General features: G+C 48.0%; 1 protein-coding gene across 4 annotated transcripts; it reads left to right on the top strand.

Annotated features, from left to right (window-relative positions):
• Positions 1 to 361: 361 nt before the first annotated feature.
• Positions 362 to 27,628, top strand: Manbal (mannosidase beta like). 4 transcript variants are annotated; one of them, XM_038331904.1, is made up of 4 exons: positions 362 to 473; positions 14,994 to 15,201; positions 17,058 to 17,142; positions 26,820 to 27,628. In XM_038331904.1, the coding sequence occupies exons 2-3, from the start codon at positions 15,052 to 15,054 to the stop codon at positions 17,115 to 17,117; spliced, it is 210 nt and encodes a 69-aa protein (XP_038187832.1). In that variant the 5' UTR covers positions 362 to 473; positions 14,994 to 15,051; the 3' UTR covers positions 17,118 to 17,142; positions 26,820 to 27,628. The 4 variants fall into 4 exon arrangements, with proteins under 4 accessions (XP_038187832.1, XP_038187833.1, XP_038187830.1 ...); XM_038331905.1 differs by lacking the exon at positions 26,820 to 27,628 and adding an exon at positions 23,274 to 26,813; XM_038331902.1 differs by lacking the exon at positions 17,058 to 17,142.

Below are 27,628 nucleotides of genomic sequence, written 5' to 3'. Positions count from 1 at the left end.
GCCTTTCAAACACTTACGGCATTATGGATTCCATACCCATTACTTAATTTCACACTCTTTCACTTGACTTCATAGGAGCAGGGATGTTCAGTGGCTGCTTTTAAATTTATTATTTCTTTTTGTCTGGATTATAGCACGTGGATCTGTTTGTCCTTCCTCTTACATTGCTGGTTTCTAGCTCAGACTTAGAACTGAGTTCTAAACAGTGTGGAGACAGTCTCTAATCAGGCAGGAGGACAGTCAGGGCCACACTGTGAGCCCCTGTCTCAAATCAAACAAAAAATTCATTAAGGCTTCACCCTTCAGTGGGAATTTAGGGAACAGGAGGAGGAGGAGGAGGAGGAGGAGGAGGTCGGGGGAGTCGTAGTCCCTGTAAATCCAGCAGAGCGGAACCTGCTGGTGCTTCGGTTGCACCGCTTCCGGTTCACAAGGAAACACTTCCGGTGCAGCGGAGCGGCGCGGCGGTACTGGAGGTAAGTATTCAGGTGCCGGTGGTCCGGCTGGACTTTCCGGCGGGCGGGATCGGGGCGGAGCCGCGAGTCGCAGCGGCTCCCCGGGCCGCGGAGGGAAGTTCCTTGCGTTGGACCGTCTGCCTCCCGGGGAGCCGGGGTCCCTCGCCTGGGCCAGAGCTCGGGTTCTGTAAGGCCAAGGCCCAGCCTGCCCTCCGCCAGGTGGAGCCCGGGCATGGCATCTCGCGTGTGCCCAGTGATGCTGTGTAACCTCGGGCGTCTCGCGGTTTCCCTTCTCGGTTTCCTCCTCCGCAGGGGGGGCATAGGCCTGCGCAGAGGACGGAGAGAGCATATCTGTGAAAGTGCTTGGCTGCACAGGACGAGCTTGAGAGAAAGCTGTTGGAGAAAGGGGAGGTGATGCGGTGGCCTCCCACGTATCCGCGGTTTCAGTTACCCGTAACCTGAAAATAGTAAGCGGAAGACCACAGAAACAAACAGCCCGGGGCTTTTAAACTCTGTGGTTTTGAGTAGCGTGCTGAAGAACTCAGTGGTAGAGTGCCCCAGCGTGTTTGAGCCCCAGGTACAATCCCCCAGTACTGCTCTGCCCTGCCCCCATCAAGAAAGAGTAGCGTGACGAAATTTACAACCCTTCCTGCTCGGGACATACGTCATCTTGCTCAGCCGACCCTGTTATGTGTGCTACCTATTCATTAAGTCATTTAGAACAGCTGACTGTGCTCAAGGAACCCAGTGTAATCAGCGCAAGAGGAGTAATGCTAGCCTTTGGGTTTTTGCCAAACTGAAGCCAAAAAGTGCTACTCTTAGGTAAAAATGTGCTTGAAATAAACAAAATAAAACAAATCTTTAGGCTAAAGTTGCTAGAACCTTTGGTAAGGACAAATCTTTTGTTGCTGTTAGTTTTTGTTTGTTTGCTTTTCGACACAGGGTTTCTCTGTAGCTCTGGCTGTCCTGGAACTCACTCTGTTGACCAAGTTGGCCTTGAGCTCAGAGACCCACCTGCCTCAAGCCTCCCAAGCGCTGAGGTGGGGGGGGGGGTCAAAGGCCTGCGCCACCACTGCCCTACAAGAACAAGTCCTGTATCTGAAATTATGAAGGAGAAAAATTGGTGCTGACTGTGGTGTTGTACCATCTACTCCCAACATTTGAGACTTGAGGTAGGATAGTGAGTTTGAAGTCAACCTGGGCCCTAATGCCAGACCTTGTGTACAAACAAGGAAATTAGGGCTGGAGCGACAGCTCAGTGGGGAAGAGCTCTTGCCGCTCTCCTAGAGGCCTGGACTTCAGTTTCCTGCTCTCACGGCAGGCAGCTGCCAACCAGCTCCATAGTGTCCAGTGCTTCTGGACGCTTGAGGTTTGTGCACAATACAGGCAGACACAGGCAGCTACTCCTAATTAAAAATAGGTCTTTAAAATATTCCAAATCAGGGCTGGTGTATAGCTTAGTTGGGGGCGTGCTGACCCAGCAAGCAGGAAGCCTTGGTTTTATCCATGGCACCGGAAGACCTGTGTGGTGGAGCTCCTGTACTCCCGATCTTGGCTGCAGTGCACATTTGAGGGCTACATGAAAACTTCTCTGAAATCTAAATAAATAAGTGTTAGTTTTGCTTTTGTCCCTCTTGTTGCCAAGGTTACAGCCACAGTGCCCAGTTAGTGTTTACTTAGGGTAGCAAGGCCGTCGCATCTATGAGTAGACAACATGGACAAGAATGCTGTGCGTCAGTCGGCCATGCCCTGAAACAAGAACACAGAGCCACTGCCTGCGAGCAAGGATCGGCTGCATAGGCTTAGGAGTGGTTTGTTCTGAAAAGCTCTCCATAGAGGCTGTAGCTGCCAACGAAGCTCCTGCCACATACCCCGTAGAAGCAGAACACACTGAAAGTCATTGCAACGTGCCAACAAGTGAGGAATTGGAAGACGTTGCTTTTCTGTGATGGAAGATGTCAGTGAAACAGCTAACAATGTGGTTTCAAATTCTACGTGCCTCAAAGAGTAAGATTATGGATTCTAATCCTTGGATGGAACAAAACATTGAAGTCATCCATGTGATCACTTAAGGACAGTGGCCACTGCAAACATTATGATGAATTAACGTACAACTTCTAATGGATATGCTGTAAAGCATATTTGTTTATTTTTAGACAGGGTTCACTATATAGTTATGCCTGGCTCAGAACTCACTATGTAGACTAGACTAGTTTCGAACACACAGAGATCTGCCTGTCTCCCTAGTATTGGGACAGAAGGCATGTGCCACCATGTCTGGCAATTGCAATGTCTTCCTGAAATGTTTTTATTAGGTGGGGTTTTTAAGGTCAAAGTCTGGGCTCTGTCAGTGCCGACAAGGTAGACTTGGCCACTGGTCTTCAATTTATGAGACAGCTAACAGCGAAAAGCAGTTAGAGGAGATTATTTGGTGCTCACACATTGGGAAAAGGAACAAGTAAAAGAATCCTCTGACTTCCAAGTCCCTCCCTGAAGTACTGACATGATGCTAAGGTTTAGATAGTGGGGCTGAGGTGTGCATAGCTAAGCAGCCTTGTCAGGAGTTGGTCCCTTCTGTCCCTTGTCCGCCACTACCCTTGCTCCAGTCTGCCCTACAAGGTGGTCTGATACTTTGTAAAAAACTGCGAAACCTCTTTCTGGACAAGTTTCTCTTGTGATGGCATCATGGATTCATTCTTCTCTTCTCCCAGGGTGAGATCTTCCCTTTCACCGGGTGTGCTGGCATGTGTCTTTAATCCTAGCACTAGGGAAGTAGAGTCAGGTGAGCTCTCTGAGTTCATGGCGGTCTACATGACGAACTCCAGGCTAGCCATGGCTGCACAGAGAGACTCTCACAAACAATTGGAGTATCTCCTTTTCCAGCTATGGTGGATACAGTGCTTATTTAAAAAAAAAAAAAAAAAAGCTGGGCAGTGGTGGCGCATGCCTTTAATCCCAGCACTCGGGAGGCAGAAGCAGGTGGATCTCTGAGTTCAATTTCAGCCTACAGAGCGAGTTCCAGGACAGCCAGTGCTGCACATGAAACCTTGTCTGGAAAACCACAAAAGAAAAGAAAAAGGTTCTCAGCTGTCACGGATCCCCACCCACCTTTACCCTCTGCTCCTGACACCCAGCCGTTTCCATCCCTGCTGCTTGAATGGTTCCCCTTCCTTGTCGGAAAGGCAGTGTAATCCTGCACCACACACCCACCTCACCACCATGCTTACGTCATCACAACCTGAGCGTGAGCCTTGGTACTCACGTGGGAGGAGAGAACTGACTCCTGTTGACCTCTGACCGCCACAGGTGGTTCTCCCCACGCTAATGATAATAGATTTATTTTAACGTATTTTATGTGCATTGGTGTTTTCCCTACATGTGTGTCTATGTGAGGGTAGCATAGATCCTGGAGTTATAGACAGTTGTGAGTTGCCATGTGGGTGCTGGGAATTGGACCCGGGTCCTCTGGAAGAGCAGCCAGTGCTCTTAATCGCTGAGCCATCTCTCCAGCCCCTGTAATTCACTTTTTTTTTTTTTTTTACCCAACCACACTCTGCTCTCTTAACCCTCCTTTCTCCTTGATGGTCCAAAGGGGTCCAGTCTTATTTTATTTTTATTTATTTATTTTTGGTTTTTCTTTTTTTTTTTTTTTTAAAGATTTATTTATTATGTATACAGTGTTCTGTCTGTCTGTATCCTTGCTGGCCAGCAGAGGCCACCAGATCTCATTACAGATGGCTGTGGCCACCAGATGGTTGCTGGGAATTGAACTCAGGACCTCTGGAAGAGCAGTCAGTGCTCTTAACTTCTGAGCCATCTCTCCAGCCCTATAATTCACTTTTTAAAGATACCTAGAGACAAAGGCCAGATTCAACGACTTTTGTTGTAGTTTATTCTCATTGTTACTTTCTTGCTGGTCTCATCTGTAACCTTTATCATAGGTGTGTGTAGAGAAGAAAATAATATATTTAAGATTCAGTACTGTGCGTGGTATCAGGCATCCACTGGATAAGGAAGAGCAACTCTGGGATCTCATACTTTTAAATGACAGTAAGTGGAGCAGTAATTATATTTTGCAATCAGTCTGCACATCGGTTTCAGTCCACCAACTACCAGTTGTGACTCCCTTAGGAGGCAGCTTAGCTTTCCCGCAGACAAAATTCTTCCCCAACTTTGAGCAGTTTTGGGGAATTTGTCACAATCGCTATAAGGAAGTATCTACTGACACTTTTCTTTTCCCTCCCCCTTTTTAGTTGACTTCTCAGAACAGCTTTGGAAAACCCCCTCCTTAGGAGGCAGGAATCCCTGCCCAGAGTCTGTCCAGCACTGGGGAACAGTCGGGAGATGCTGACACCTCTGGCAGTTTTGGAATCTATGTTTTCAGAGTTAGTACTTGTTAAGTCTTGCAATTTCTCCACATGACTGTTGTTACTTATTTTGAAATGTTGGTTTAAAAGTATTTTTGAGGCTGAAGATGTAGTGTGGATGAAAATGTCTGCCTAGCGTGCACGATGGCCTGTCTGGGTTCCATCAGCACCGCATAAATGACAACTGGTGGTCTATACCTGTAATCCCCGTGCTGGGGAGTAGAGAGGGCCAGAGGGTCAGGATCGCCCTTTGACTCCAGCCTAGGATACATGAGACTGGTTCAAAAAATATCTAAAAGCAATTGGGGGGTGGGGCAGTAGAGATGACTCAGTGGTTAAGAGCCCTGGCTGCTCTTCCAGAAGTTCTGAGTTCAATTCCTGGCAACCACATGGTGGCTCTCAACCTTGTATAATGGAATCTGATGCCCTCTTTTGTCATGCAGGCATACATGCAAATATAGCACTCATATGCAAAAATAAATAAACCTTAAAAAATCCTCCCCTCCCAAAAAAAACCAATTTTAGGTTTACATCTATTTTGAGACACTATTGAGTTTTCAGATAGAATATTTGCCCTAATCAGTGAACCAGTATCAGTGCATCACCATTAAAGGGAATCAGAACTTGGTTCAGATTTACAGTTTCTTCCTAAAGCCCTCGCTCTGTACCCTGGCCAGAATAGCACAGTGCATCCAGCCAGCCTATTTCCGGAGACAACTCTTACTGGCCGCGGCAGATTCTCAGAATGTCCCTGTTTTAGGTGAGCCTGACGGTTTTGGGGATCACTCATTGGTTATTCTGCAGAAGAACCTCCTGGTTCAGATGTGTCTTTTTCTTGTGAGCAGACTGGGTCACAGGCTTCGAGAAGGACGGCCCTCACAGGAGCCTGCTGTGGGTGTGTGAGTGTCGTTGATATTGTCCAGGGTCTCTTGGTTTCAGGAAGTGGTCACGTAATTCTAAAGTTACTCCCGCTCCTCTTTGACACCGTACTTGTAGAAGAAAGTCATTGTGTGCAGCACTCATTGGGATTGTGGAAGCATACACTACACACACACACACACACAGAGGCAAAGTGACTGCATAAATATCTGCAATTCATATGAAAGATGGGTCTGTTCTCTGCCATTGACTTAGCCAGTTGTTTCTTTGTATCAATATTTCTTTTATACCTTGGGTTTTTGTTCTTGGTTCCCGACTTTGGCTGTTGAATCTGACTCTTGACCCTGGCAATGTTTGGTTCTGCTTTTTTGTTTTTAAAGTACTTGCATGCTTTCTGCCCCAGGCTCGTCCTGTTTATTCCTGCATAGAAATCATCCACTTCCTTAAGGAGTCCTGGTTTCTTTCATGGAAAAATGGCCCAGAAACCAGATCTGGACTCAGGTGTGCTCATTGCTACTGGGGCATTCTTGTTTTCACATTCTTTCAGTGGCCAGAGTGTATATATGTATGTGTGTGTGTGTGTGTGTGTGTGTGTGTGTGTGTGTGTGTGTATACATGGCTATAAGTATTTCTGTTTATGTCTGTGTCAAGCTAAGTGCCCTGTTCTGATGTCTCTAATCATTTAGTATCCTGTGGATGACCGTAGCTTCCTTCTCTAACCTGGAACCTCCTCCCCACTGCAGCACACCCACTGTCCCTGTGGTAGTTTGGCCCCGAAATCTCAGGGAGTGGCACTATTAGGAGGTGTGACTTTTTTGGAGGAAGTGTGTCACTGTGGGGGCAGGCTTTGAGGTTTCCCGTGCTCACAATATCACCCAGTGTCTCAGTCAACTTCCTGTTGCCTACAAGATGTAGGACTCTCGGCTACTGCTCCAGCACCATGTCCACCTGCATTCAGCCATTTCCCATCATGATGATAATGGATTGAACCTCTGAGACTATAAGCGAGTCATCCCAATTAGAGGTTTTCCTTGTGTTTCCATGGCCATGGTGTCTCCCTACAGTAATAGAAACCCTAACTACGACATTCCCCCATCACTTATAATCGATCCTGGCGTGTGTGCAGTGGCTTCACAACTGGACCTTGTGGAGAACAGCTTTTTTGTTTGTATCTTTTTGGTTTTTGATACAGGGTTTCTCTGTGTAGCCCTGGCTCTCCTGGAACTCCCTCTGTGGACCAGACAGGCCTTGAGCTCAGAGATCTGCCTGCCTTTGCCTCCCGAGTGCTGGGATGAAAGGCGTGCACCACCATGCTCAACCCAGGAAGCTGCTTTCAGCTGCTAGTTGAGGTGCATATGCGCTCCTTCAGCCTTTAGTTCTGGAGACACCGCTCATGTCAGGACCTTATTTCCATCACCTCTTCAGTGTGTTTAAGATACATTCAGAGTCAGAGTGGCACCCAGTATTCCATTCTGAACCTTTACATCATTTGTGTACATTAAAGTCTACTCTTTGTGATGTGACCATTTTTAGTGGGTTTTGACCTTTGGTGCTTAGCATTTTCTGTTTACAGTATTAAGTGGAGCAGTTTCCCCTCTGGTTGAACTTCATTCATAATTTGCCCTGTTGTTTCTTCAGTGGCTCCCGCCTGTCACAAGAACGTCTTATGAGCCTGTTAATATTATTATAACTGTTTCTACTCCTGTTCCCTAGTCTGGTCTCTATACAGCAGCCAGAGGCAGTGTGTGACTTCTCTGTCAAGCACCTTATAATGGCTTCACTTCCACTCAGAGTGAGAGCCAAAGCCCTTTTAATGGTCCACATGGCCCTGCCCAGCTTGCTTGCTCTCCTGCTCACCTTAGAGCCCATTCCTGTCTTGGAAACTTTGCCCTTACTATCCCTGCATTCTGGAATATTGTAGTAGGTGGTTAAATAGCACTCTTTGCTTTCCTTTTTTTGGGGGAGTGCATGTGTACTGGGGATTGAGTCCAGGGACTTGCATATGCCGCTGAACTACGTCCCCAGCCCTTTGCTTTTCTGCCTTGGCAAAAATGTCACTTTCTCAGCTCTTCCCTGACCACGCCATAGAAGATAACATGCCTTTCCTCCTCCTCTGGGTTTTCGACTTTCCAGCCCTGACATTCCCCTGAATGTGTCTAAGCGGACTCTCCAAAGTGGAAGCTCCATGACACACCGGAATGGCATCTGTCCCAGTGCTTCCTTGCAAGGGCCTGCCTTTGCTCTTTAGCCAGTGAGAGTCATTTATGCAAGGCTGCAGCCACTCTGTTGATACAGTTGTTTCTTTCTCTCACTATGGCATTGCCGAAGCTCCCCAGTCTTGATCACAGTGTGTGTGCCTGGCATGCTGTCCTTCCAGTGAAACCCCACTGTGTTCATGCTCCATCACCAGCTCCCTTCCTGCTGGACACTGATATGGCTTCCTGCCTTCCAGTGGTAGGAATGGTGCTGCCAAGACTGCTTTTGTACCTGGAGGCCTTTTCTTTTTAATTGTTTCCTTAATCTAAATTATAGGAAGTAAGTTATTCAGACAAAGGAGATTATCAGTTTTATGATCTTGTTATATGTTGGCCTAGTAGCCATTTAAAAAAAAAAAGCTTAAGTATATTATGACTTTGGGCACATTTGTTGATGGCTCAAAATGACATCAACTCTGTAAGAAGTCAGATCAGTCAGAGTGTACTAGATGTCTGTAGTCTTTCTCTGTGCACCTCCAGCTTCCCGACGCCTGGCCCTGTCTATCATAGGACCCCTAATCCACGCAATAACGATACACTTGGTAGGCTTCTCAGAGTCTTGAGCATGAAGCGTGGTCGAGGGCACTAAGTTTATGAGGTGCCAGTGGGGGAGTATGGCTTTCTCCAGCCTTGGACTAGGGCCAATGCCCTGGAGAGCCTGTCAGCTCCTCCAGGATCCGTGCTGGGCTGCCTTGGAATTCACTTCAGGGCCAGCTTAGGAGCTGCTCCAAGCAGTCTGCCTGCCGTCTGAGCCTTGCACCTTACACATGACCAAAGATGGTATCCCTCAGCTCTGTACCCCACCTGAGTCACCACAGTTGGAACCAGACAACATTGGACTCTTTCCAGAAGTCTTGGGGGAGGAAGGTCTGATGGCTCTGAGGATGGGGGCAGGGACAGTGAGTGATGGGGGTGGCTCAGGCTTCAGAAGGCTTCTAGAATAGACTCAATTGATGTGAGAATTGACTGTTTTGCTGGCCAAGCACATGACCTTCCAGAGTGACCAGGTTAAAAGGGAAACAATAATTTGTGTAAAACCCACTCTGTTTACGTAGTGGGCTGTTTTATAATCCTTCAGTTGTTTTTCATGTTGGAAAAATCATTTAAAGTAGAGGAACCACAAGGCCTAGATGAAAGACGGTCATATGGACAGACTGTGGTGGCGGGGCTAGTCTCTAGATAGCCCGTGGTGGCCGGGCTAGTCTCCAGACAGCCCGTAGTGGTGGGGCTAGTCTCTAGACAGCCTGCGGTGGGCAGGACTAGTCTCTGGATAGGCTCTGGTGGCAGGGCTAGTCTATAGAACCATATAATGTTTTTCACCTAGTTACATTTAAAGCAGGTAAACCAGGCATGATGGTATAGGCCTAAAATCTCTGTCCTCAGGGGTTGAAGGCAACAAGATCAGCAAGACCAGCCTGGCTATATGAAAACCTGTGTCCAAAAAAGAGAAATGAAATAAGTAAACAGAAAAACAGGTTTTGTATTAAAATATACCATAAAATTAACCTTTTTGGAGAGGGTGTCATGTAGTTCAGGCTGACTTTGAACTTGTGACTCTCTTGCATCCACCTCCAAAGTCCTGGAATTACAGATGTGTGCCTCTAATTGTGGCTCAAAATTTATCATTTCTAAGAACAAATTCAGTGTCATTGGACATGTTATGTCTCTATTACCCCTATTTCTGGACCTTCTTTACCCTCTTAGACTAAAGCTCTGCCACCTATGCAGAAACTGGCTTTCACAGCTGCTGTGCTAGCTTACACTCCCGTCAGCAGCTGTGGTGTAGGAAAGAGAATGACCTCCATAGGCTCCTGTGTTGGAAAGCATGGTCCCCAAGTGTGGAAGGACTTGGAGGTGTGTCACTGTGAGGTGAGCTTTGAGGTTTCAAAAGCCCACATTACCCACAGTCTCACTGCCTGTGGCTCAGGATATAAAAAACTCTCAGCTGCTGCTCCAGTGCCATGCCCGACTGCTTGCTGCCATGGTGATCATGGACTAACCCTCTGAAAATGTAAACAAGCCCCTAATTAAATGCTTTCTTTGCTAAGAATCACCTTAGTCATGGTGTCTCTCACAGCAGAACAGTGACTAAGACAGCAGCGCGGTTTCTCCACATTCTCACTGATGCTTCGTGCCCACTTGCCCTTTTTATATACTTTTTAAAATCCCCCCGTGTGTGTGTGTGTGTGTGTGTGTGTGTGTGAGAGAGAGAGAGAGAGAGAGAGAGAGAGAGAGAGAGAGAGAGAGAGAGAGAGAGAGAGAGAGAACAACTTGAGAGCTGAGCTGATTCTGGACTTCACCATGTCAATCCTAGATCAAGCTTAGCCTTCAGGCTTGGCATCAGATGTCTTTACCTGCTGATACCTGCTAAGCACCTCACCAACCCCACCAATCCTAGAGCTCGTCTTCCAGCCGAGTACTGGGACTACAGCCTTGAACTGCCTGACTTCCCATGCTCTCCTTTGTTTATTGTTTCTACACTTAGTTTTAGGGGACAGAGGCACACTTGCTGCGGCACGTATGTGATGGCCAAAAGACAACTTTTGGGAGTCTGTTCTCTCCTTCAATGCAAGTTGTCAGGCTTGGCAGCAGGCGCCTCTTCCGGATCCGCCTTGAGGCTTCTGTTGTACTGTTGCCTTGTGGGAGTTCTTTGTCGGTCTGAAGCTAGACCTTTGCTGTGTGTGTGAGTCACACGTCCTCCTCCATTCTCTGGCCTGTCTTTCTCTCTCTGAGAAATGTCCTCTAAACAAAGGGTTTTGATTTTTATGTGGAGTCTAATTGACCTCTTTCTTTTGTTGCTTGTGCCTTTGATGTCACATCTGGGAAAACATTGCCAAATCCAGTATTATAGAGATTTCCCCTAAGATTTCTCTAACAGTTTTATAGTTTGCACTCGTATTTTTAGATCTTGGGTCAATGTGAACTAATCTTTGTGTAGGGTACAAGGGTCCCGTCCAGCTTCTCTTGTTACTTTTGCGTGTGGACGCTCGGTTTCCTAGCACCGTTTAAAAGCCGCCCTCTCTTATGAGTACGTGTTTATCTGTAGCTCTCTAGTCCATTGGCCTGTATGTCTGTTCTCACGTCAGTGGCTCTCTGTTTTGACCACCTTAGCTTTCTAGTAAGTTTTGACGTCATAAAATAAGTAATTTTAGTAATTTAACACTATGAAACATATTTAACAATCTGTTTCAGCATATAATCAACATAAAGCATTGCTAATTAGATATTTTACATTTTTTCATAAGAAGTCTTGGAGTTAGGTCTGGTTTAATCTGTCACTGCAGTTCAGACCAGCTGCATTCGGGGCCACGTGCGGCCCATGAGCACCATACTGGGTCTCTCAGAGTCAGCTGGAAATCATACCGCAAGGCACAGCTCTGTCTCTGAAAGCACGAAGGCTGTCATTCAGGTGCCCCTGATGCCACAGTACACTGGTCTCTTTATTGTTGGGGTGGCAGAAGGATGCCACTTGTAGGTACCATGATGAAGAAGAAGCTAAGGAGGAGGGCAACAGAGAGGCATGATGGGAGACCTTGCACTCAGGCTTGGAGGTCAAGTAGGGTGTTGAGCAGCAGTCGTGGTGGGAAGGCTGTCCTGGGCAGATGGGAGCTTCATGATGGCTCAGGGTTTAAAAGACTCAGGTGCTCTTGGAGAACCACAGGCAGATCTTCCGGCTTTACCAAGGTATTAAGAAGGGGCTAGGGAGGCCGGGTGGTGGTGGTGCACGCCTTTAATCCCAGCACTTGGGAGGCAGAGGCAGGCAGATCTCTGTGAGTTCGAGGCCAGCCTGGTCTACAAGAGCTAGTTCCAGGACAGGCACCAAAGCTACAGAGAAACCCTCGAAAATCCAAAAAAAAAGGGGGAGGGCTAGGGAGCCAGGCGGTGTGGCACACACCTTTAGTCCTACCACTCAGAGAGGCAAGTAGATATCTGACTTCGAGGCCAGCCTGCTCTACAGAGAGAGCTCCAGGACAGTCAGAGCCATTATATAAAGAAACCCTATCTTAAAAAAAAAGAAAGAAAAGGAAGAAAAGAGAATGAGATAGGCTGGTAAGAAGAGAGGAGTTAAGCCAAGGCCTGACTGGTCCCCTTCTGCCTATCCACCAACTTCTTTTTTTTTTTTTTTTTTTTTTAAGATTTTTTTATTTAAAGCTGGGTGGTGGTACACACCTATAATCACAGCATTTGGGGGGCAAAGGTCTACAGAGTGAGTTCCAGGACAGCCAGGGCTGTTACACAGAGAAACCCTGTCTCGGAAAAAATAATAAGATTTATTTATTTATTATGTATATGGTGTTCTGCTTGCATGTATGCCAGAAAAGAACATCAGATCTCATTATAGATGGTTGTGAGCCACCATGTGGTTGCTAGGAGCTGAACTCAGATCCTCTGGAAGAACAGCCAGTGATCCTAGCCTCTGAGCCATCTCTCCAGCCACCCACCAACTTTCTTGTGTGGGCTAGGTTTTCATGCATCTTCTTTGCCTCTCCATTCAAATTTCTAGTTTAGAGCTGGGCTTGGTGGTGCATATCTCTGCATGCCAGCATGTGGGAGACTGAGAGGCAGGAGGGTTCCTTGAGTTAGAGCAGACTGTATTCCATAGGAAGATTCTCTCTCAAAATAACAGGAGCCAGGCTGGGTGATGGCACACACCCTTAGTCCCAGCACTTGGGAGGCAAAAGTAGGTAGCCCTCTCTGAGTGCAAGGCCAGCCTGGTCTAGATAATGAGGTCCAGGACAGCCAGGACTACATAAAGAGACTCAGACTCAGAAAATGAAAACAAACAAATAAAAAGTAAATAAATAAGTAAAATAACAGCATCAAAAAGTAATTTAGATCTTGTCACCTCCGCTTTACTTTTTACTTGGTCAAATCAAGAAGGTCTGGGTCTCCCAAGGTTTGCTCGTGCTCCCAGCCCATCTCACCAGCTTCCAGTTTCCCTCCTGACCACTCGGTGTGTGGGTCCCCTTTCCCATCCAGGGCTCTCCACATTTCCTTTTCTATCTATGCACAGTGTGCATCCCTCAAATGACAAGTGTGGCCGCTCCAGTCTGTTGCTGAAGCCCTGCCACATTCTCAGAGGCCTCCCCTCCCACCCCATACAAGAGCACAAGGTCCCTTTCTTAAATGTCTCCAGAATAGTTTTCTCTCTATATACAGCCTGTCTCCATGGTCACTCCCTCCCTTTGGAGCAGAGCTAAAAAACAGGCATTTGTCTATTTCTTTTTTCAGTCTTTGGTATCCTTAAGTGCTGTGTGACTAGGTGAATGAAGAAATAAACAAAATCAGATGGGTGTGCCTCAGTTGGTAGAGTGCTTACTCCGCTTTCATGGCTCCCTGGGTTCCAGCCCCAGCACTAAGTAAACTGGGAATAAGGATGAAAGCCTGTCATTCCAGCACTTGGAAGGTGGAGCCAGGAGAATTAGGAATTCATGCTCATCCTGGGTTAATAGCAAGCTCCAGGCCAGCCCATGATGAATGAGATACTATCTCAAAAGCAAAACAAACTGGGTGGTGGTGGCACACTCTTTTAATCCCAGCACTCAGGAGGCAGAGGCCGGTGGATCTCTGTGAGTTCAAGGCCAGCCTGGTCTACAGAGTGAGTTCCAGGACAGGTTCCAGAGCTATAGAGAAACCTTGTCTTGAAATATTTAAGAGAAGGGGGGGGAGAGGAAAAGAAAACACAGAAATGTGTAGGTCTTTAGTAAATGCATTGCTTGGGGGGTTTGCATTTGCTTATTAATTAATTAATTTTATTAGCTTTATATTTGGAAAACATCAAAAATTTTAAAAATTGAAAAATGTGCATATTCTCTAATTAGATTCAAGAATTGTTTACGCTGAGTTTCTTCATATTTTGTCTGTTCATGTATGCGTGGTATGAGAGGGCATTTAAAGATCACACATAGAAACCTGACATTCAGCCGGGTAGTGGTAGCACACCTTTAATCTTAGCACTCGGGAGGCAGGGACAGGTGGATCTCCTTGAATTTGAGACCAAGATGTTCTTCAAAACAAGTTCCAGGACAGCCAGAGCTGTTACACACACACACACAAAAAAACCCTATCTTGAAAAGCAAAAAACAAACAAAATACAAAGAAAGGAAAGAAAGAAGGAAGAAAAAAAGAAACCAGACTGTGGGGTTTGAAAGAAAATGCCCCCCCAAAGGGAGTGGCACTATTAGGAGGTGTGGCTTTGTTGTAGTAGGTATGGCCTTAGAAGAAGTGTGTCACTTTGGAGGTGGGCTTTGAGGTCTCATTGCAGTCTAGAGTCTCAGACCACTTCCTGTTGCCTATGAGTCAAGTTGTAAGAACTCTCAGCTCCTTCTCTAGCACCATGCCTGCCTGCATGCTGCCTTGCTTCTCACCATGATGTTAAGGGACTAAACCTCTGAACTGTATGGGCAATCCTTCTGTATTTGTGTTACTTTTATTAGTTAATGAATAAAGCTGTTTTAGCCCGCGGCTTAGCAGAATAGAACAAGGCGGGAATTCCAAGCAGATAGAGGAGGAAAGAAAAGGCGGAGTCAGGGAGAAGGCATGTAGCCGCCATAAGAGACAGACGCTATGACCGGATGTACAGATTAATGGAGGTGGGTTAGTTTATGATATAAGAGTTAGCTAGGCCGGGCGGTGGTGGCACACGCCTTTAATCCCAGCACTCGGGAGGCAGAGGCAGGCGGATCTCTGTGAGTTCGAGACCAGCCTGGTCTACAAGAGCTAGTTCCAGGACAGGCTCCAAAGCCACAGAGAAACCCTGTCTCGAAAAACCAAAAAAAAAAAAAAAAAAAAAAAAAAAAAAAAAAAAAAGTTAGCTAGAAATATGCTTAAGCTATTGGTCAAATATTATTGCAAATAATATAGTTTCTGTGTGGTTATTTCAGGGCTGAGTGGTCGGGAACAAATGAACAGCTTCTGACTACAGGAAGCCACCACAGTTGGATGTTCTCCTGTTTAAGAGCTGCCATGGTCATGGTTGGTGTCTCTTCACAGCACTAGAAACCCTGACTAAGACACTGACATTCATTCTTTTCATTTAGAATTTGGTTCTGGAGAAGTGTGACTCTCAAGAGGCCCTTTGCAGTGGTGACTTGGGTCATGGCCTCTGACCTGGACTTCTCGCCTCCTGAGGTGCCTGAGCCCACCTTCCTGGAGAACCTACTGCGGTATGGGCTCTTCCTGGGAGCCATCTTCCAGCTCATCTGTGTCTTGGCCATCATCGTACCCATTCCCAAGTCCCACGACACGGTGAGTCCTTCCCTAGGATCTCATCTTTCTGAATGTCAGGCTAGATTCCAGCAGACATCACCACAACCAAGATCAGCAGGGCTGTGCTGGCTCTTATTAAGTTAGTATGGTCTCTGGATTGGGACCAGGTGAATAGGGTTTTTTTTTTTTTTTTTTTTTTTTTGGAGACAGGGTTTCTCTGTAGCTTTGAAGCCTATCCTGGAACTAGCTTTTGTAGACCAAGCTGGCCTTGAACTCACAGAGATCTGCCTGCCTCTGCTTCTCCAAGTGTTGGGATTAAAGGTACGTGCCACCACCACCCGGCTCAGGTCTTTTTTATATTGATTTATTTTTTTGTCTCAGGGTCTTATTGTATATCCTAGGACTGGTCCCAAACTCAGTATCTCTGAGTCCTGAATGCTAGGTTTCTATTTCTTTATTTTGTTTTGATATGGAGTCTAGCTGTCTTTAGGCTTAAGGCAACCTCCCTGCCTCAGCCTCCTGGGATTACAAGTGTGAGCCATCACCCTTGGCTTCTGTTAAGACTCTTGTTAGCTCCTGTCAGACTGCTAAAAAAAAGTGTGCCCTCTCCTTCAAGGAGCGTCTTGTCTTTGGGAGAGATGCAGATATAAAGCAGTTCTTAGTGATGCGTGCCTGTAGTCCCAGCTCTTCAGAGACCAAGGCAAGAGAGTTGTGAATTCAAGGCTAGTCTGGGCTGTGTAGTAAGATCCTGTCTCCCAAAGTTGGGAATGAAAAGCAATAAATTTGCTTTCATGAGCCTGGCAGTGGTGATGCATACCTTTAATCTCAGCACTCAGGAGGCAGAAGCAGGCAGATCTCTGTGAGTTCAAGGCCAGCCTAGAGAGTGCGTTCCAGGATAGCCAAGGCTATACAAAGAAACCTCTGTCTCAGAAAAAAATTTTTTTTCTTCTATGAGAAGCACAAAGTACAATATAAGTGAATAACTAGAAGGAGGGACCAAATCCCATACCCTGGGCCAGGGCCGGGCTGCCCCTACTGCTGAGACAGAATGGTGGAGTAGGGGAGGTGGGAGGACAGCATTCCAGGGCAGGGGAAGTACCTGCGAGGAGCCTGCACACTGAAGCACTGAGCTAATCCAGGGGACCCGGGAGATGACTGTGGCCGGAACAGAGGGGACTGGGTGAGAGGTGGAGCCAGAGGTGTGCGCAGGACCCAGAGGGTCTGGAGACAGATGATGACGTGGTCCCATTGGCTTTGGGTTTGACTCTTATGCTATGAATGTCTTTACTCCGCAACACCTTCTTCCCCTCGTTCTTGTACAATACCCCCATTTTTTTGGACATTGATTAGTTGGAGAAAGCAAGTTTTTATCATCTGTGATCTATACACTCCAGGATTTGGATGATTACTTCTCTCTGTGTGATCACTGTTCTTACAGGAAGTTCCGTATAAGCACCTAAAGCCATTCATTCAGTTATTTGGTATACCCGTCATAACTGGTGCTTTGAACTTTCTGTTTTTATAGTCATGGTTGGTGTCAATAGGATCAGGGCGTCTGGCCGATGTGTACTGAGGTCATCATGAGTTCAGATGGTCTACTGAGCCTGAACTCTGTCCTAAATGGCTCCAGCATCCACTGCAGCTCAGTTTGCTGCCTGTGTGGATGCTGGGAACTGAACCCCGGTCCTCTTGGAAGAACACTGAGGACTCTTAACACCGCACCATTTCACCAGCTGTGGTGGTTTGAAAGAAAATGGCCTCCAAAGGGAATGGCACATTTAGAGGTGAGGTGTGACCTTGCTGGAGGAAGTGTGTCACTGTGGGGTGGGCTTTGAGGTCTTTTTTGTTCAAGTGTCCCTCAGTGTGACTCTGAGTTGACTTCCTGTTGTCTACAGGATGACTCTCAGCTATTCTTCCAGCACCATGCCTGCATGCAGCCATGCTCCCTGCCATGATGATAATGGACTGAACCTCTGAACTGTAAGCCAGCCCTACACCCCCCAATTTATAAGAGTTGCCATGGTCATGGTGTCTCTTCACAGCAATAAACACCCTAACTAGGACACCACTCTATTTGTTGTTTTAACTAGGCTTATTTTTTTTTTATTTTTTTGATTTTACTTTATATGTATGAACATTTTGCCTGCATATGTATAGATGAACATGTGCATGCCTGTTGGCTCCCCTGGAACTCACAATGGACTGTCCTGGGAATTGAACCCAGGTCCTCTGCCGTAGCAACAAGTACTCTTATCTACTGAGCCATCTCTCTAGCCCCATTTTAATTTCTAAATTCTATTTATTTATTTATTTGCTTATTTATTTGTTGTGGGGGGTGTGGGTGTGAGCTTATGTGGAGGTCAAAGGACAACTTTTGGGAGTTGGTTCTCTTCTTCCACCTTGTGGGTTCCAGGGACAGAACTCAATTTGTCAGTCTTCGTAACCTTTACGCTATGAGCCATCCCACTGACCTGTCTTTTGTTTGCGTGTTTTGTTACTTGAGACAGCATCTTCCTTTGAAGCCCAATCTGTCCTTGAACCCACTCTTCTCTCGCCTCAGCCCCCCAAGCACTGTGATGTGCACCAAGTGTGTGCCAGCACACCCGGCCGCACTAAGTTTTTTAGGAAAGAAGTTGCATCAGATAGATAGCTCCCACTTGTAATTACAGCACTCGGGAAGCTAAAGCAGGAGGATTCTGTAAATTTGAGGGCAGTCTAGACTCTAGTAAATTGTAGGCCAGTTTGGGCTACACAGTGAGACCCTGTCTCAATGGAAAGAGAATTGGAGTTCATCCAGCTGTTTAGAATTCAAACTGAAGACTGCTGTTTTTACTTGGGAGGCTACAATTATATCTTAAAACATTCTTTACATTTATTTATTTTGTGTGTGTGTGTGTGAGTGTGTGCATGTGCCAGTGTGTGTGTGGAGGTCAGAGAACACCTTTAGGAGTTGGGTTTTTTCTTCCACCATGAGAGTCCCTGGGATTGAATTTAGGTTTTCAAGCTTGGCTGCAAGTGCCTTTACCCACTGAGCCATCCTGCCTGTCCTAAACATGTATCTTTGGTTTATACTGGCAGTCTTATTTCCTAGAAAGATTAACAGAATGACTAATTTGGTCTGTCCTGCTGGGTTGGAGGTAACCAAGACCAACTTAGGTTCAGTGATTAACTAGGAGGCCTCACAGCTGTGGCTGCCACAGTGCAAGGCTATAGAAAGGGCGTGGGCCAAACCTGGAGGGAAACTGACCCAAGTCCAAAAATGCCCTTGCCGGAGCCACACAGGTGTGTCCAACTCCAGTAGCAAGGAGTGGATAGGTCATGAAGCATTGTTCAAGCAGGAACTCTGTACAGTGTGTGTGCGTGTGTGTGCGTGTTTGGGTTGTTTTTGTTCAAGATAGTCTTACATAGCAGAGGTTGGACTTACATTGCTGATCTTTCTGCCACAAGGGTGAGGGGGCAGAACTGGGAGGACTGGGAAGTAAGTGATCTGGGTGCATTATGTGAAATTCCCAAATAATAAATGAAAATATTAAGAAAAAGTACATCTTTTAAAAAATTAAAAAAGGGCTGGAGAGATGGCTCAGAGGTTAAGAGCATTGCCTGCTCTTCCAAAGGTCCTGAGTTCAATTCCCAGCAACCACATGGTGGCTCACAACCATCTGTAATAAGGTCTGGTGCCCTCTTCTGGCCTGCAGGCATACATGTAGACAGAATATTGAATACATAATAAATAAATAAATATTTTTAAAAAAATTTAAAAAAACCCCAAAACCTTTTCCAGTGTTTCAGTAGCAATATGGTGATGACGGTGAAGTACTGTGACCCCACTCTCACTGCCAGGCCAGCACATGGCCCTGGGATTAGGGCTTCTGCTTCCACTTTCTTCCGTGTGTTGCCATGAGACAGCCTCCTCTCCCTCACCAGTCCCTAGCTACACGCAAGGACAGGAAATAGAGCTGTGTGAGAACTAGACAGCAGAGCCAGCCGTTCTGAGTGTCACTGCACTGCTGGTGTGTGACAGCAAGCTGGGAGGTGAGGGGGGAGCTTTAGCTAGGGCACAAGGGAGGTCCCTAAGGAGGAAGGGAGCCTGGAAAGTAGGGGCAGCTTGGAGAGGCTCCTAGAGCCTGAGGGCACAGGGAAGTGAAGTGCTTGGTAGCTGAGGTTGCTACAGAGGTGACAGGGCAGAAGTGGGGTAAGGGGCCTAGAGAACAATGCTGCTCTTTGCTGTCTTGCTTAGGGCAAAACCGTCCTCTTCGTTGGCATCATATAGAAACAAGGTTTATTACTGTCTTTTGGGGTCAGAAGATAATATTTTTGGCTTCAGATGATGGGAAAGCCTTTGAAAAGCAAAAGAATGTCTTTCCTCTTGTTCCAGTAAGCTGATTTCCTCAACTGGTTTATGACTTCAGTGCTTCAATACTTAGCAGATTATTTGAAAGCTCTTTGGGGGCTAATCAGGGAAGAAAAAAAAAAGAATGCATATAAATGCTTCCCACCCCACCCCCTTCCTTTTCAGAGGAGAAACAAGTGCCTATTGGTCACACAAGCCAAGTCTCTAGAATTCTAAGCCAGATGGAAGCTTTTCTCATTGACACCTCATTAAGCTAAGACCTGAGAAAACATTTATTTGCTCCCGTCTAAGGCCAAGGCCACACAACCCAAGTATTTTCTTGTAGGCTGAATTCTAAAATATGAGATAGCAGGTCCTTAGACTGCCTCTGCTCGGTCTGGACAACACAGCAGATACACTTGCCTCTGAGCCAAGTTTGGTTGGGTGGAGGGGATGGTAAAAGGCTGGGAACTGGTGACATAAAGGCCTGACAACTTCTTCAGTTCCAGAGCCGACATAGTGGCAGAAGAGAACCGACTCCAGAGTTGTCCCTTGACCTCCACAGTGTACCCACACATGCACACACCCATAATAAAGTTGATAAGGTTTAGGCTGTCTGTAGTGGCACACGCCTTTAGTCACAGCACTCAGGAGGGTGGGGTCAGAGGCAGTGATCTCTTCAAGTTCAAGGCCAGCTACAAGTATATGGTAAGACCCTGTCTCAAAAGGAAAATAAAATAAGGATCCTGAGCTTCTAGACTCTAGAAGAAAGAATTGACTGCTGATGCTTGCCCATGAGCCAGGGACTGGGAGTGTCATCATCCTGTGGTTCTGTCGCTGGCTGGGCCATGGGGGAGTTTTTGTAGCCTGGACTGACTCATGGAGATGCTGTTGCTGTTCTTCAGAGTTGCCCAAGTGATGCTAACACATAGACGAATTTTAGGAGCAGGGGTTAAGTTTGAAATGACAGTTTGATGTCGCAAGCTGGGAAAGGAAGAACCTGGAGAAAGAGGAGAAAGAAGCTAGACTAGAGGCCTCAGGGTCACCCGCCAACCTGCTGCTCTTGCGCGCGCGTGCGTGGGGGGGGGGCGGGGGTCTGCTCCTGTAGCCCCGACTGGCCTTGAACTTACTTCCACTTAACATGCTTAATTGAAACCTAAGGAGGAGTTGCTGGACTCTGCAAGGAAAATAAGGTTCCAGAAAGGCCTGAACTTGACCCCACCTACCTACCCTGCTTGAAGTTTCTATGTACTGTTGCTGCTCCTAAGGTACCCTCTTCCCCATCCCCTAGATCTCACCAGGGCCTGCTTCCTCTGCTCCCTGACCCTGTAGTGTGATGACAGCTCCCAGGGTTTATCTCCTTCAGATGTTGCATCTCAAGAGGGCTGCCTTCCTGCTTGATCTAGTTCAAAGGCCTCTAGAAGGAACTGTATGCTGGCCCACTGTGGAAAGCAGTAGTCAGTGGGTGGAAGCTACAGAGCGAGAAGAGGGGAGGTCTAGTCCTATAAAAGCTGGAGTCCTGGGGAGCTTATGTAAAATGTACTACCTCAGAAACCAGAGGCAAGCAGACTCAGCTTGCCAGCTCTGCCAAGCCCGGGCAGCCCTCTTTAAAGGGGTTCCGGCAGAGCTGACTGGGTGCATTTCTAGGGAGGTCAGTGTAGCTTTTCCTAGGTGAAAGGCAGCAGTTTACAGGGTAGTAAACCAGACATGCTTGTGCATGCATTTAATCCCTGAACCCTCTAGGAAGAGGCAGGTGGGGACTCTGAGTTCAAGGCAAGTTCTAGATCAGTCAAGGCTGCACAATGAGATCCTGTCTTAAAGAAAAGAAAGCTGGGCATTGGTGGCACACACCTTTAGTCCCAGCGCTTGGAGGCAGAGGCAGGCAGATCTCTGTGAGTTTGAGGCCAGCCTGGTCTACAGAGTGAGTTCCAGGACAGCCAGGACTACACAGAGAAACTCTCTCAAAAACCAAAGAAACAAAAAAGGAAGGGAAGGGAAAGGAGGGGAGAGAAGGAAGAAAGAAAAGAAAAGAAAGCTGGGTGGTGGTGGTGCACACCTTTAATACCAGCACTTGAGAGGCAGAGGCTGGTGGATCTCTGTGAGTTCAAGGCCAGAACTCTGGTCTCCAGAGCAAGCAGAGCAAGTTCAAGGACAGCAAGGGCTGTTACACAGAGAAACCCTGTCTCAGAAAACAACAACAACAAAAACAGAAAAAGGAAAAAAAGAAAGAAGCGGCAGGGGAGAAAAAAATGGAGTAATGAGGAACTGTGGGTGGCTGCTCCCTCTGCTTCATCTGGTCTGAGCTTGCCTCCCAGGCCTCTTTTGGATCCGCTTCTGCACAGAAGGTAGACCCAGTTGGCCCCCTATGTGAGTGGGTATTTGCTTTGTTCAGTGGCTCTCACATAGCAGGTAGTAAGAGTGCACCTGGTAGTGCCCCGGGAGTTCATAGTTTAGCTGTTGGCTGAGCTGTCATCAGCAGCCAGCCAGCTACCAGCACGTATAGGCAGCTTTGCTTGCTCATGCCTCTGTCCAGGTCTGTTGTATTAATGAAGTCTCAGCAAACAGCTGACATGGTAACTGAGGCACAGTGGACTTGGAAGCATAGAGTCTTTGGAGCCGTCTGTCTCTCCAGCTCCTGCCTGTCCCAGGGAGTACTGACTTCCTTCTCAGGCCCCGTGCTGTGTAGGGAGTATGGTTGCTATCAGCATCCTGTCGTCCAGGGATGACAAGTCTCATGGAGTCTCTACATGACCACACACTCTTCTGGGCAGCTCACCAGAATAGATAGTGAGTGTGGGGGCATTTAATGTACTGCCCACAGAGATGGCACTTCCTTCCCTGAGCTCTGGGATAATGGCCTAGAGTGCCAGAGCCCTGTGCAACGTTCTGTGGAGGAACGGAGTTTCCCTGCCCATGAGGGCCACCATAACGCCCAGTCCTAGCATCCGGCAACTAGCTAACAGAGCCGGCTCTGATTCTGCCATGTAGTTGCAGTTTGGGAGGCAGGTGCTTGACTTAAGGACCTGTTCCTGAGAGTGCCATGCGGTGGGCAAGGTGAGGGCCTCGCCATGCTCCCACTAGCACCAGGCGGCAAGTGTGTGCCAGCTCATGTGAGAGACGACTGAACACACAGCAACCACAGGCTAACCAGTGGGAAGGACCTATAAAGTCCTGTCAAAGTATGTCTAGGATGAGCTTCTGGGAGTATGTGTGTATGTGCGTGTGTATGTATGTGCGCGTGCATGTGTGTGTACTCAAGCCTCAGACATCTTGTCTCTGCCTCCCTAATGCTGAGCTAACAGCTGTGTGCTGCCACACCCCACTTCTTACATGGGTACCGGGGATCTGAACTTGGGTTCTTCTGCTTCTGCAGCAAGTGCTTTACTCCGCATGTCGTTCCCTCGCCACACAGTTTTCTAATCACAGTTCCACTTGCCAACCAAGCAGCTTGGATGCCGTGTATCTGTTTGCCAGAGTTGAGCCTTATGGACAGCCTCCCCCACTCCCAGTTTCAGCTGGTATCTTGTCCTCTTCTCAAGGCCACTGCCTTGCTCCAACTCCCCGCCTCAGGCCTCAGTGAGTGATGCTGTGGGAAGGGCTAGAGCAGCCGCGTGAGGCTGACCTGCTGAGTTCTGTCCAACCTAAAAAGAGGAGAGCTCCTGGCAGGTCAGATGAGACAGTTCCCAGGCGGAGCCTGGGCACAGCTCAGTGTTTTTCTTTCCCTGGACTGTTTTCAAGGAAAGAATGACAGTGTTGAGTGACATTCTGTCCCGATTTACAGGTGCACAGCCACACGGAGCCGCACAGTGGAGAGAGCAAGCTTAGTGTTTCTCCCTTGACCCTGCACAGATTCTATTACCTGGGCCTGATGGATAGCAGCAATTTTCTAGCCTGTTGAACTATTCTCTCACCACCTCATAATTGATGGAGTTGTGTCCCCCAAAAGATGCCTCCAAAGACCCAGGAAACCCCTGACAATGGGGGCTTCTTTTTCCCTCAATCACTTCAGGTGAGGTGCGGTGTCCCCAGACTTAAAGGTGAGGCTGTCGGGTGTGTAGTCTGCTCTTCCCTGACTTTTCCTAGCCAGGCACATCTGAAAAGAAATTAAATCACTCATTTGTTCAGTCATTCCTGTCAGCTCAGAGTGGAAACTACCCCTGTAGTGCTAGGACCTGAGCATCCAGATCACACTGAGACAGACGCTTTGCTTCCCTGTGCTTGGCCATAGAAGGCCCCAGTGTCAGAGCCTTGGCGTCCTTGCCAGTCAATGAGGCCTAGTGGCTGCCTCATCATCATAAGGCCCAGTGTGCAAGTGAGTGGAGTATATTGACCGCTCTGCAGCACCCTGGGGTGAGCGCAGAGCATCTTACAGTGAGTGCTAAGCACCTCTGCAACAAGCGTATGCCGGGAAGCAATGCCCGTGGCCCAGAGTGAGAGGGGCCTGCCTGCAGACAAGGCTGAGGCTAGACTAGACTGCCTCTCAGAAGCCACACTGGGTCTTTTTAAAATTGGAAAACCAGCCCAATTGTGACTGTTTACATCGTTTTAGAAAATGGACTAGAAGTAATGTGGAGGATGCGAGGGGAGGATGCAAAACCTGGAGTGGCCGAGACACCATGGGTCCGAATGGGCAGAGAGGTGTGTGTGGCTAGGATGAGTGAAACCCGCAGCCTCTTGGAAGGTAGAACAAACAGGCCTTGGGATCAGGTGGAGGTGGGGGCTTCTCCATCAGAGGGGTCAGCTGAGCTCAGAAATGCCTTGCGAGCCAGATGGGTAGCAGTGCCAAAAGCTGAGGTGGGGGTGGGCATGGTGGAGGGGCGTCTGCTGATACGTTCAACCGTGATGGCTGCAGAGCATGCACACCCACAGAGGCCTGAGTCAGCCACACAAAGCAAACATCACTACAGCACTAACCTTCTCTCCCAGCTCCTCCAGGACTTCTGATCACAAGGAAGGGACAGGCAGAATCTAGAACAGAGCAGTCTTCATCTTCCAGAATGGGGTGTGAGGGGCTCCCAAGTGTAGAAAATAGATTTCAGTTACCACGGAAGCAGTAAGAGACACGAGCTGGCTCTGCAGCTCACCAGCTGAGAGCTCAGGCCAGCCCTGGTCCTTTCTGGGTACTGGTTCCTTTGTTTATGACCTGAGGCCCATCCTGGCACTTCGTCTAAATGAATGACACAGGACCTGTCATGCTAACTACAGGCATTGTTGGGGCCGGCGTGGTGGTGGTGTGATTGGTGCTTACGCCCAGCCTCACTGGAAGCTGCATGTATTGGATTTTAAAATTGCCACCCCCCTGAGGTTTCATTTTGTTTGTTATCTAACTGGTTAATTTTTTTTTTAATTTCTTGGCCAGTTTACATAAATAATAGTGTTGGGAGACCTTGGACTCCATTGTGAGTTCTGGCCGGAGGAGGCCCAGCAGCCAGTCCTGAGACTTGGTGGGGCGGGGCAGCCTTCGCACCTGCTCTCTGGCTGAGAAGGAGGAGTTGGCCAGGTCTGGGTTGGGCCTCTGTTGTAGGATCCATCATCCCCTGAGCTGCAGTTCCTCTGCTTGCATGATGGAGGCTGGGCCCCTGGGGGCTGGAGTAATGCCGGAAAATAAAATAAGCTGGAACCTGGGCTCAGCGAGCTCCACACAGAGGTGTCTGGTCCCAAGAAATCCCTGAGAGACAGCCTTGGCAGTGTGGAATAAGCCTTCCCTTTTTCCCCACGGAGAAGTGGCTGTATTGGTTTCTTTCCTGCACCCATCTCACTCAAGAGGAACCTCTGCCTTCCAGAGCAAGGATGTAGCCTTAGTCTGCTTTCTGATTTTTCTATTTTAACTTAGGATCAAAGGCTGGAAGATATCTTAGCAGTTGAGAGCTCTTGATTCACTTGCAGAGGGTTCAGTTTCCAGCATCCACGTGGTGGCTCATGGCCATAGGTAGCTCAGTTCCAGGAGATCCAATGTAACACGAATTCTAGTTTGTCTTAATAATAAAAACACAGAGTCAGATATAGAGGTTAATGCTGAAGATCAGAGAAACAGAGCAGCCAGCCACTAAAGATTCCTTTTACTTCTACCAATTCTCAGACTAAAGGGGCGATCCTGTCCTCTGACTGCACAGGCAAGTCTCAGACTGCAACTGTCTCCACAGATTCAATACTGTGTAGCCCAAGGTGGCCTTGAACTAACAGATATCCCTCTGCCCCTGTCTTCCCGAGTCCTGGGATTAAAGGTGTGTGTCACCACTCCCTTGGCCTATAGTGGCTTAGCTCTGCACTCTAATCTTCAGGCAAGCTTAATTTGTTAATGTATAAACAAAATACACATTCCAACAACCTTTTCTGACCTCCATGGGCACTGAGCACACACATGTACACAAACATACATATAAGCAAACTCAGATCATTGCTGCATTTCACCTGCTAAGGCACCATGCCACACACCCCACCCCACCGCCACCCGGCATGGATTTTTAAGAATAAACACTGCATACCAAGTACAACTTGCAGACAGACTCAGGCCATGGCTGGCATTTCCTCACCTAGCCTGCTTCTGGTTGTCCTTTGGGCCATCAAACTCCTTATGTTATCACCAAAGGAGATACCAAAGAACACCAGATGGGAGCATTCCCGATTCTTCTCTGGTACAAGTACAGTGGCCTGGGGCAGGCCTGTCCCTTCCTGGGGCTTACCTTTTTCTGCACAGTGAGGGCCAGACCTAGATCTGTGACTTTGAACTCTTTTTTTTTTTCTTTTCAGCAGCAAAACCTTTGTTTCAGCCCAGTCTTCCAAGGGATGCATCATAGGGTATGAAACAGGCAGAATGGAGCTGCCCCAGTTGCTGAGAATCTGGGGTTCTGGCCTGAGGCTGCCTCTGCGCTCCCCCAGGGCACCCCTGCTAGAGTCTACAGAACACAGTGTAGTGATAGCCCACCTGCCAGCTACTTGCTCTACTCCTAGCCCAAATTCTATGGATGCATGGGGGGCAGGGGGAGTAACCACCAGGAGTGCCAGCCATGGCAGCCTCCCTACAGCCAACCCTCATTAATGCCGGGACACCCTGACAGCCACTGGGTGTCACCAACCCTGCTGGTGCACCCTGTGACTTCACCTCCTCCAGGTGTCTGTCACTGTTCTCATCTTACACATAAGACATGGGACTAAGGAGCTCACAGGCCACTGAACTGGGAGGTAAAGGAGCCCAGATGCCACCTGGTGCCTTGTACTTTCGGGATCTAGTCTGGGTAATAATCCTTCCCTTGTGTTTCCGTGCCATGCTTCAGTTGGCCAAGGTGGATTCCTCTAAACAGAACTCTTTTAAAAATTCACCACACAGGAGGCGGAACAGTCCGAGGCCAGAGGTGCAGAGGTACTGAAGAAGCCCAAGGCTGCTGTTCCTTCCGCCAACAAGAGACCAAAGAAGGAGACGAAGAAGAAGCGGTAGAAGTAGAGAGGAGCCCATGGCCTTGGCTGTGGGGGCAGCCCTCCTGGGAGCCAGCATCCTGTTTCCTCTCCCGGACTGGCCCTGTCCTTGGCTCAGGGTCTGAGGAAATTGAAGCTCCCTCTGAACAGTCCCCAGGCTCCAGCTGTGCAGACCACCACTTCCTCTTCCTTCACTCTGTGGTGCACAGAACCTCTGAGAGCAGACACTGCCCTGGAGAGTCCTGAAGCCAGGTCAGGCTCACAGAGCCAAACATTCACATTAATCCTCGGGTCCAGCGGTCTTCAGACCAGGGCCGTCACACCACAGCGTGGAGCTGTTATCTAAGGCTACAAGCACACCCTCTCCCAATGCTTGGGTCACTTTTTTTTGTCACTTTCGTGTGTACAGAACTTCACATGTGTTCAGCCCACTGAGTGTGGCGGCCAGGTCCTGAAGATGTTGGGGATAGAAGGACAGCAGAAGGCCTAGGCCCAGTGATGCCTGCACGGGCAGGTGCTTGCTGAATGAGGCCAGGTTTCCTGGGTACACACTTTGTAAGCCTTTGACGTGGGCTTGTCACTGTCGGAACAACCTCTTTTCACCCATCCCAACATTCAAAGTGCCTTTGACTCTGATCTGTCTTCCCCGCATCTTTCATTCCCTGGCCAGTGAAGAACAACTCTATGGAGAAGTCAAATCCAATAAACCATCACGCATGCCGA

This window comes from Arvicola amphibius, chromosome 5, assembly GCF_903992535.2.
Source record: "Arvicola amphibius chromosome 5, mArvAmp1.2, whole genome shotgun sequence".
Classification (NCBI taxonomy): domain Eukaryota; kingdom Metazoa; phylum Chordata; class Mammalia; order Rodentia; family Cricetidae; genus Arvicola; species Arvicola amphibius.
This window is presented reverse-complemented; position numbering and strand designations above follow the sequence as displayed.

Excerpts from the sequence above, each read along its gene's own strand:
- Manbal (XM_038331902.1), top strand. The coding sequence starts at position 15,052 with ATGGCCTCTGACCTGGACTTCTCGCCTCCTGAGGTGCCTGAGCCCACC. Across the intron at positions 15,202-26,819 it reads TTCCCAAGTCCCACGACACG|GAGGCGGAACAGTCCGAGGC; the intron begins GTGAGTCCTTCC and ends TTCACCACACAG.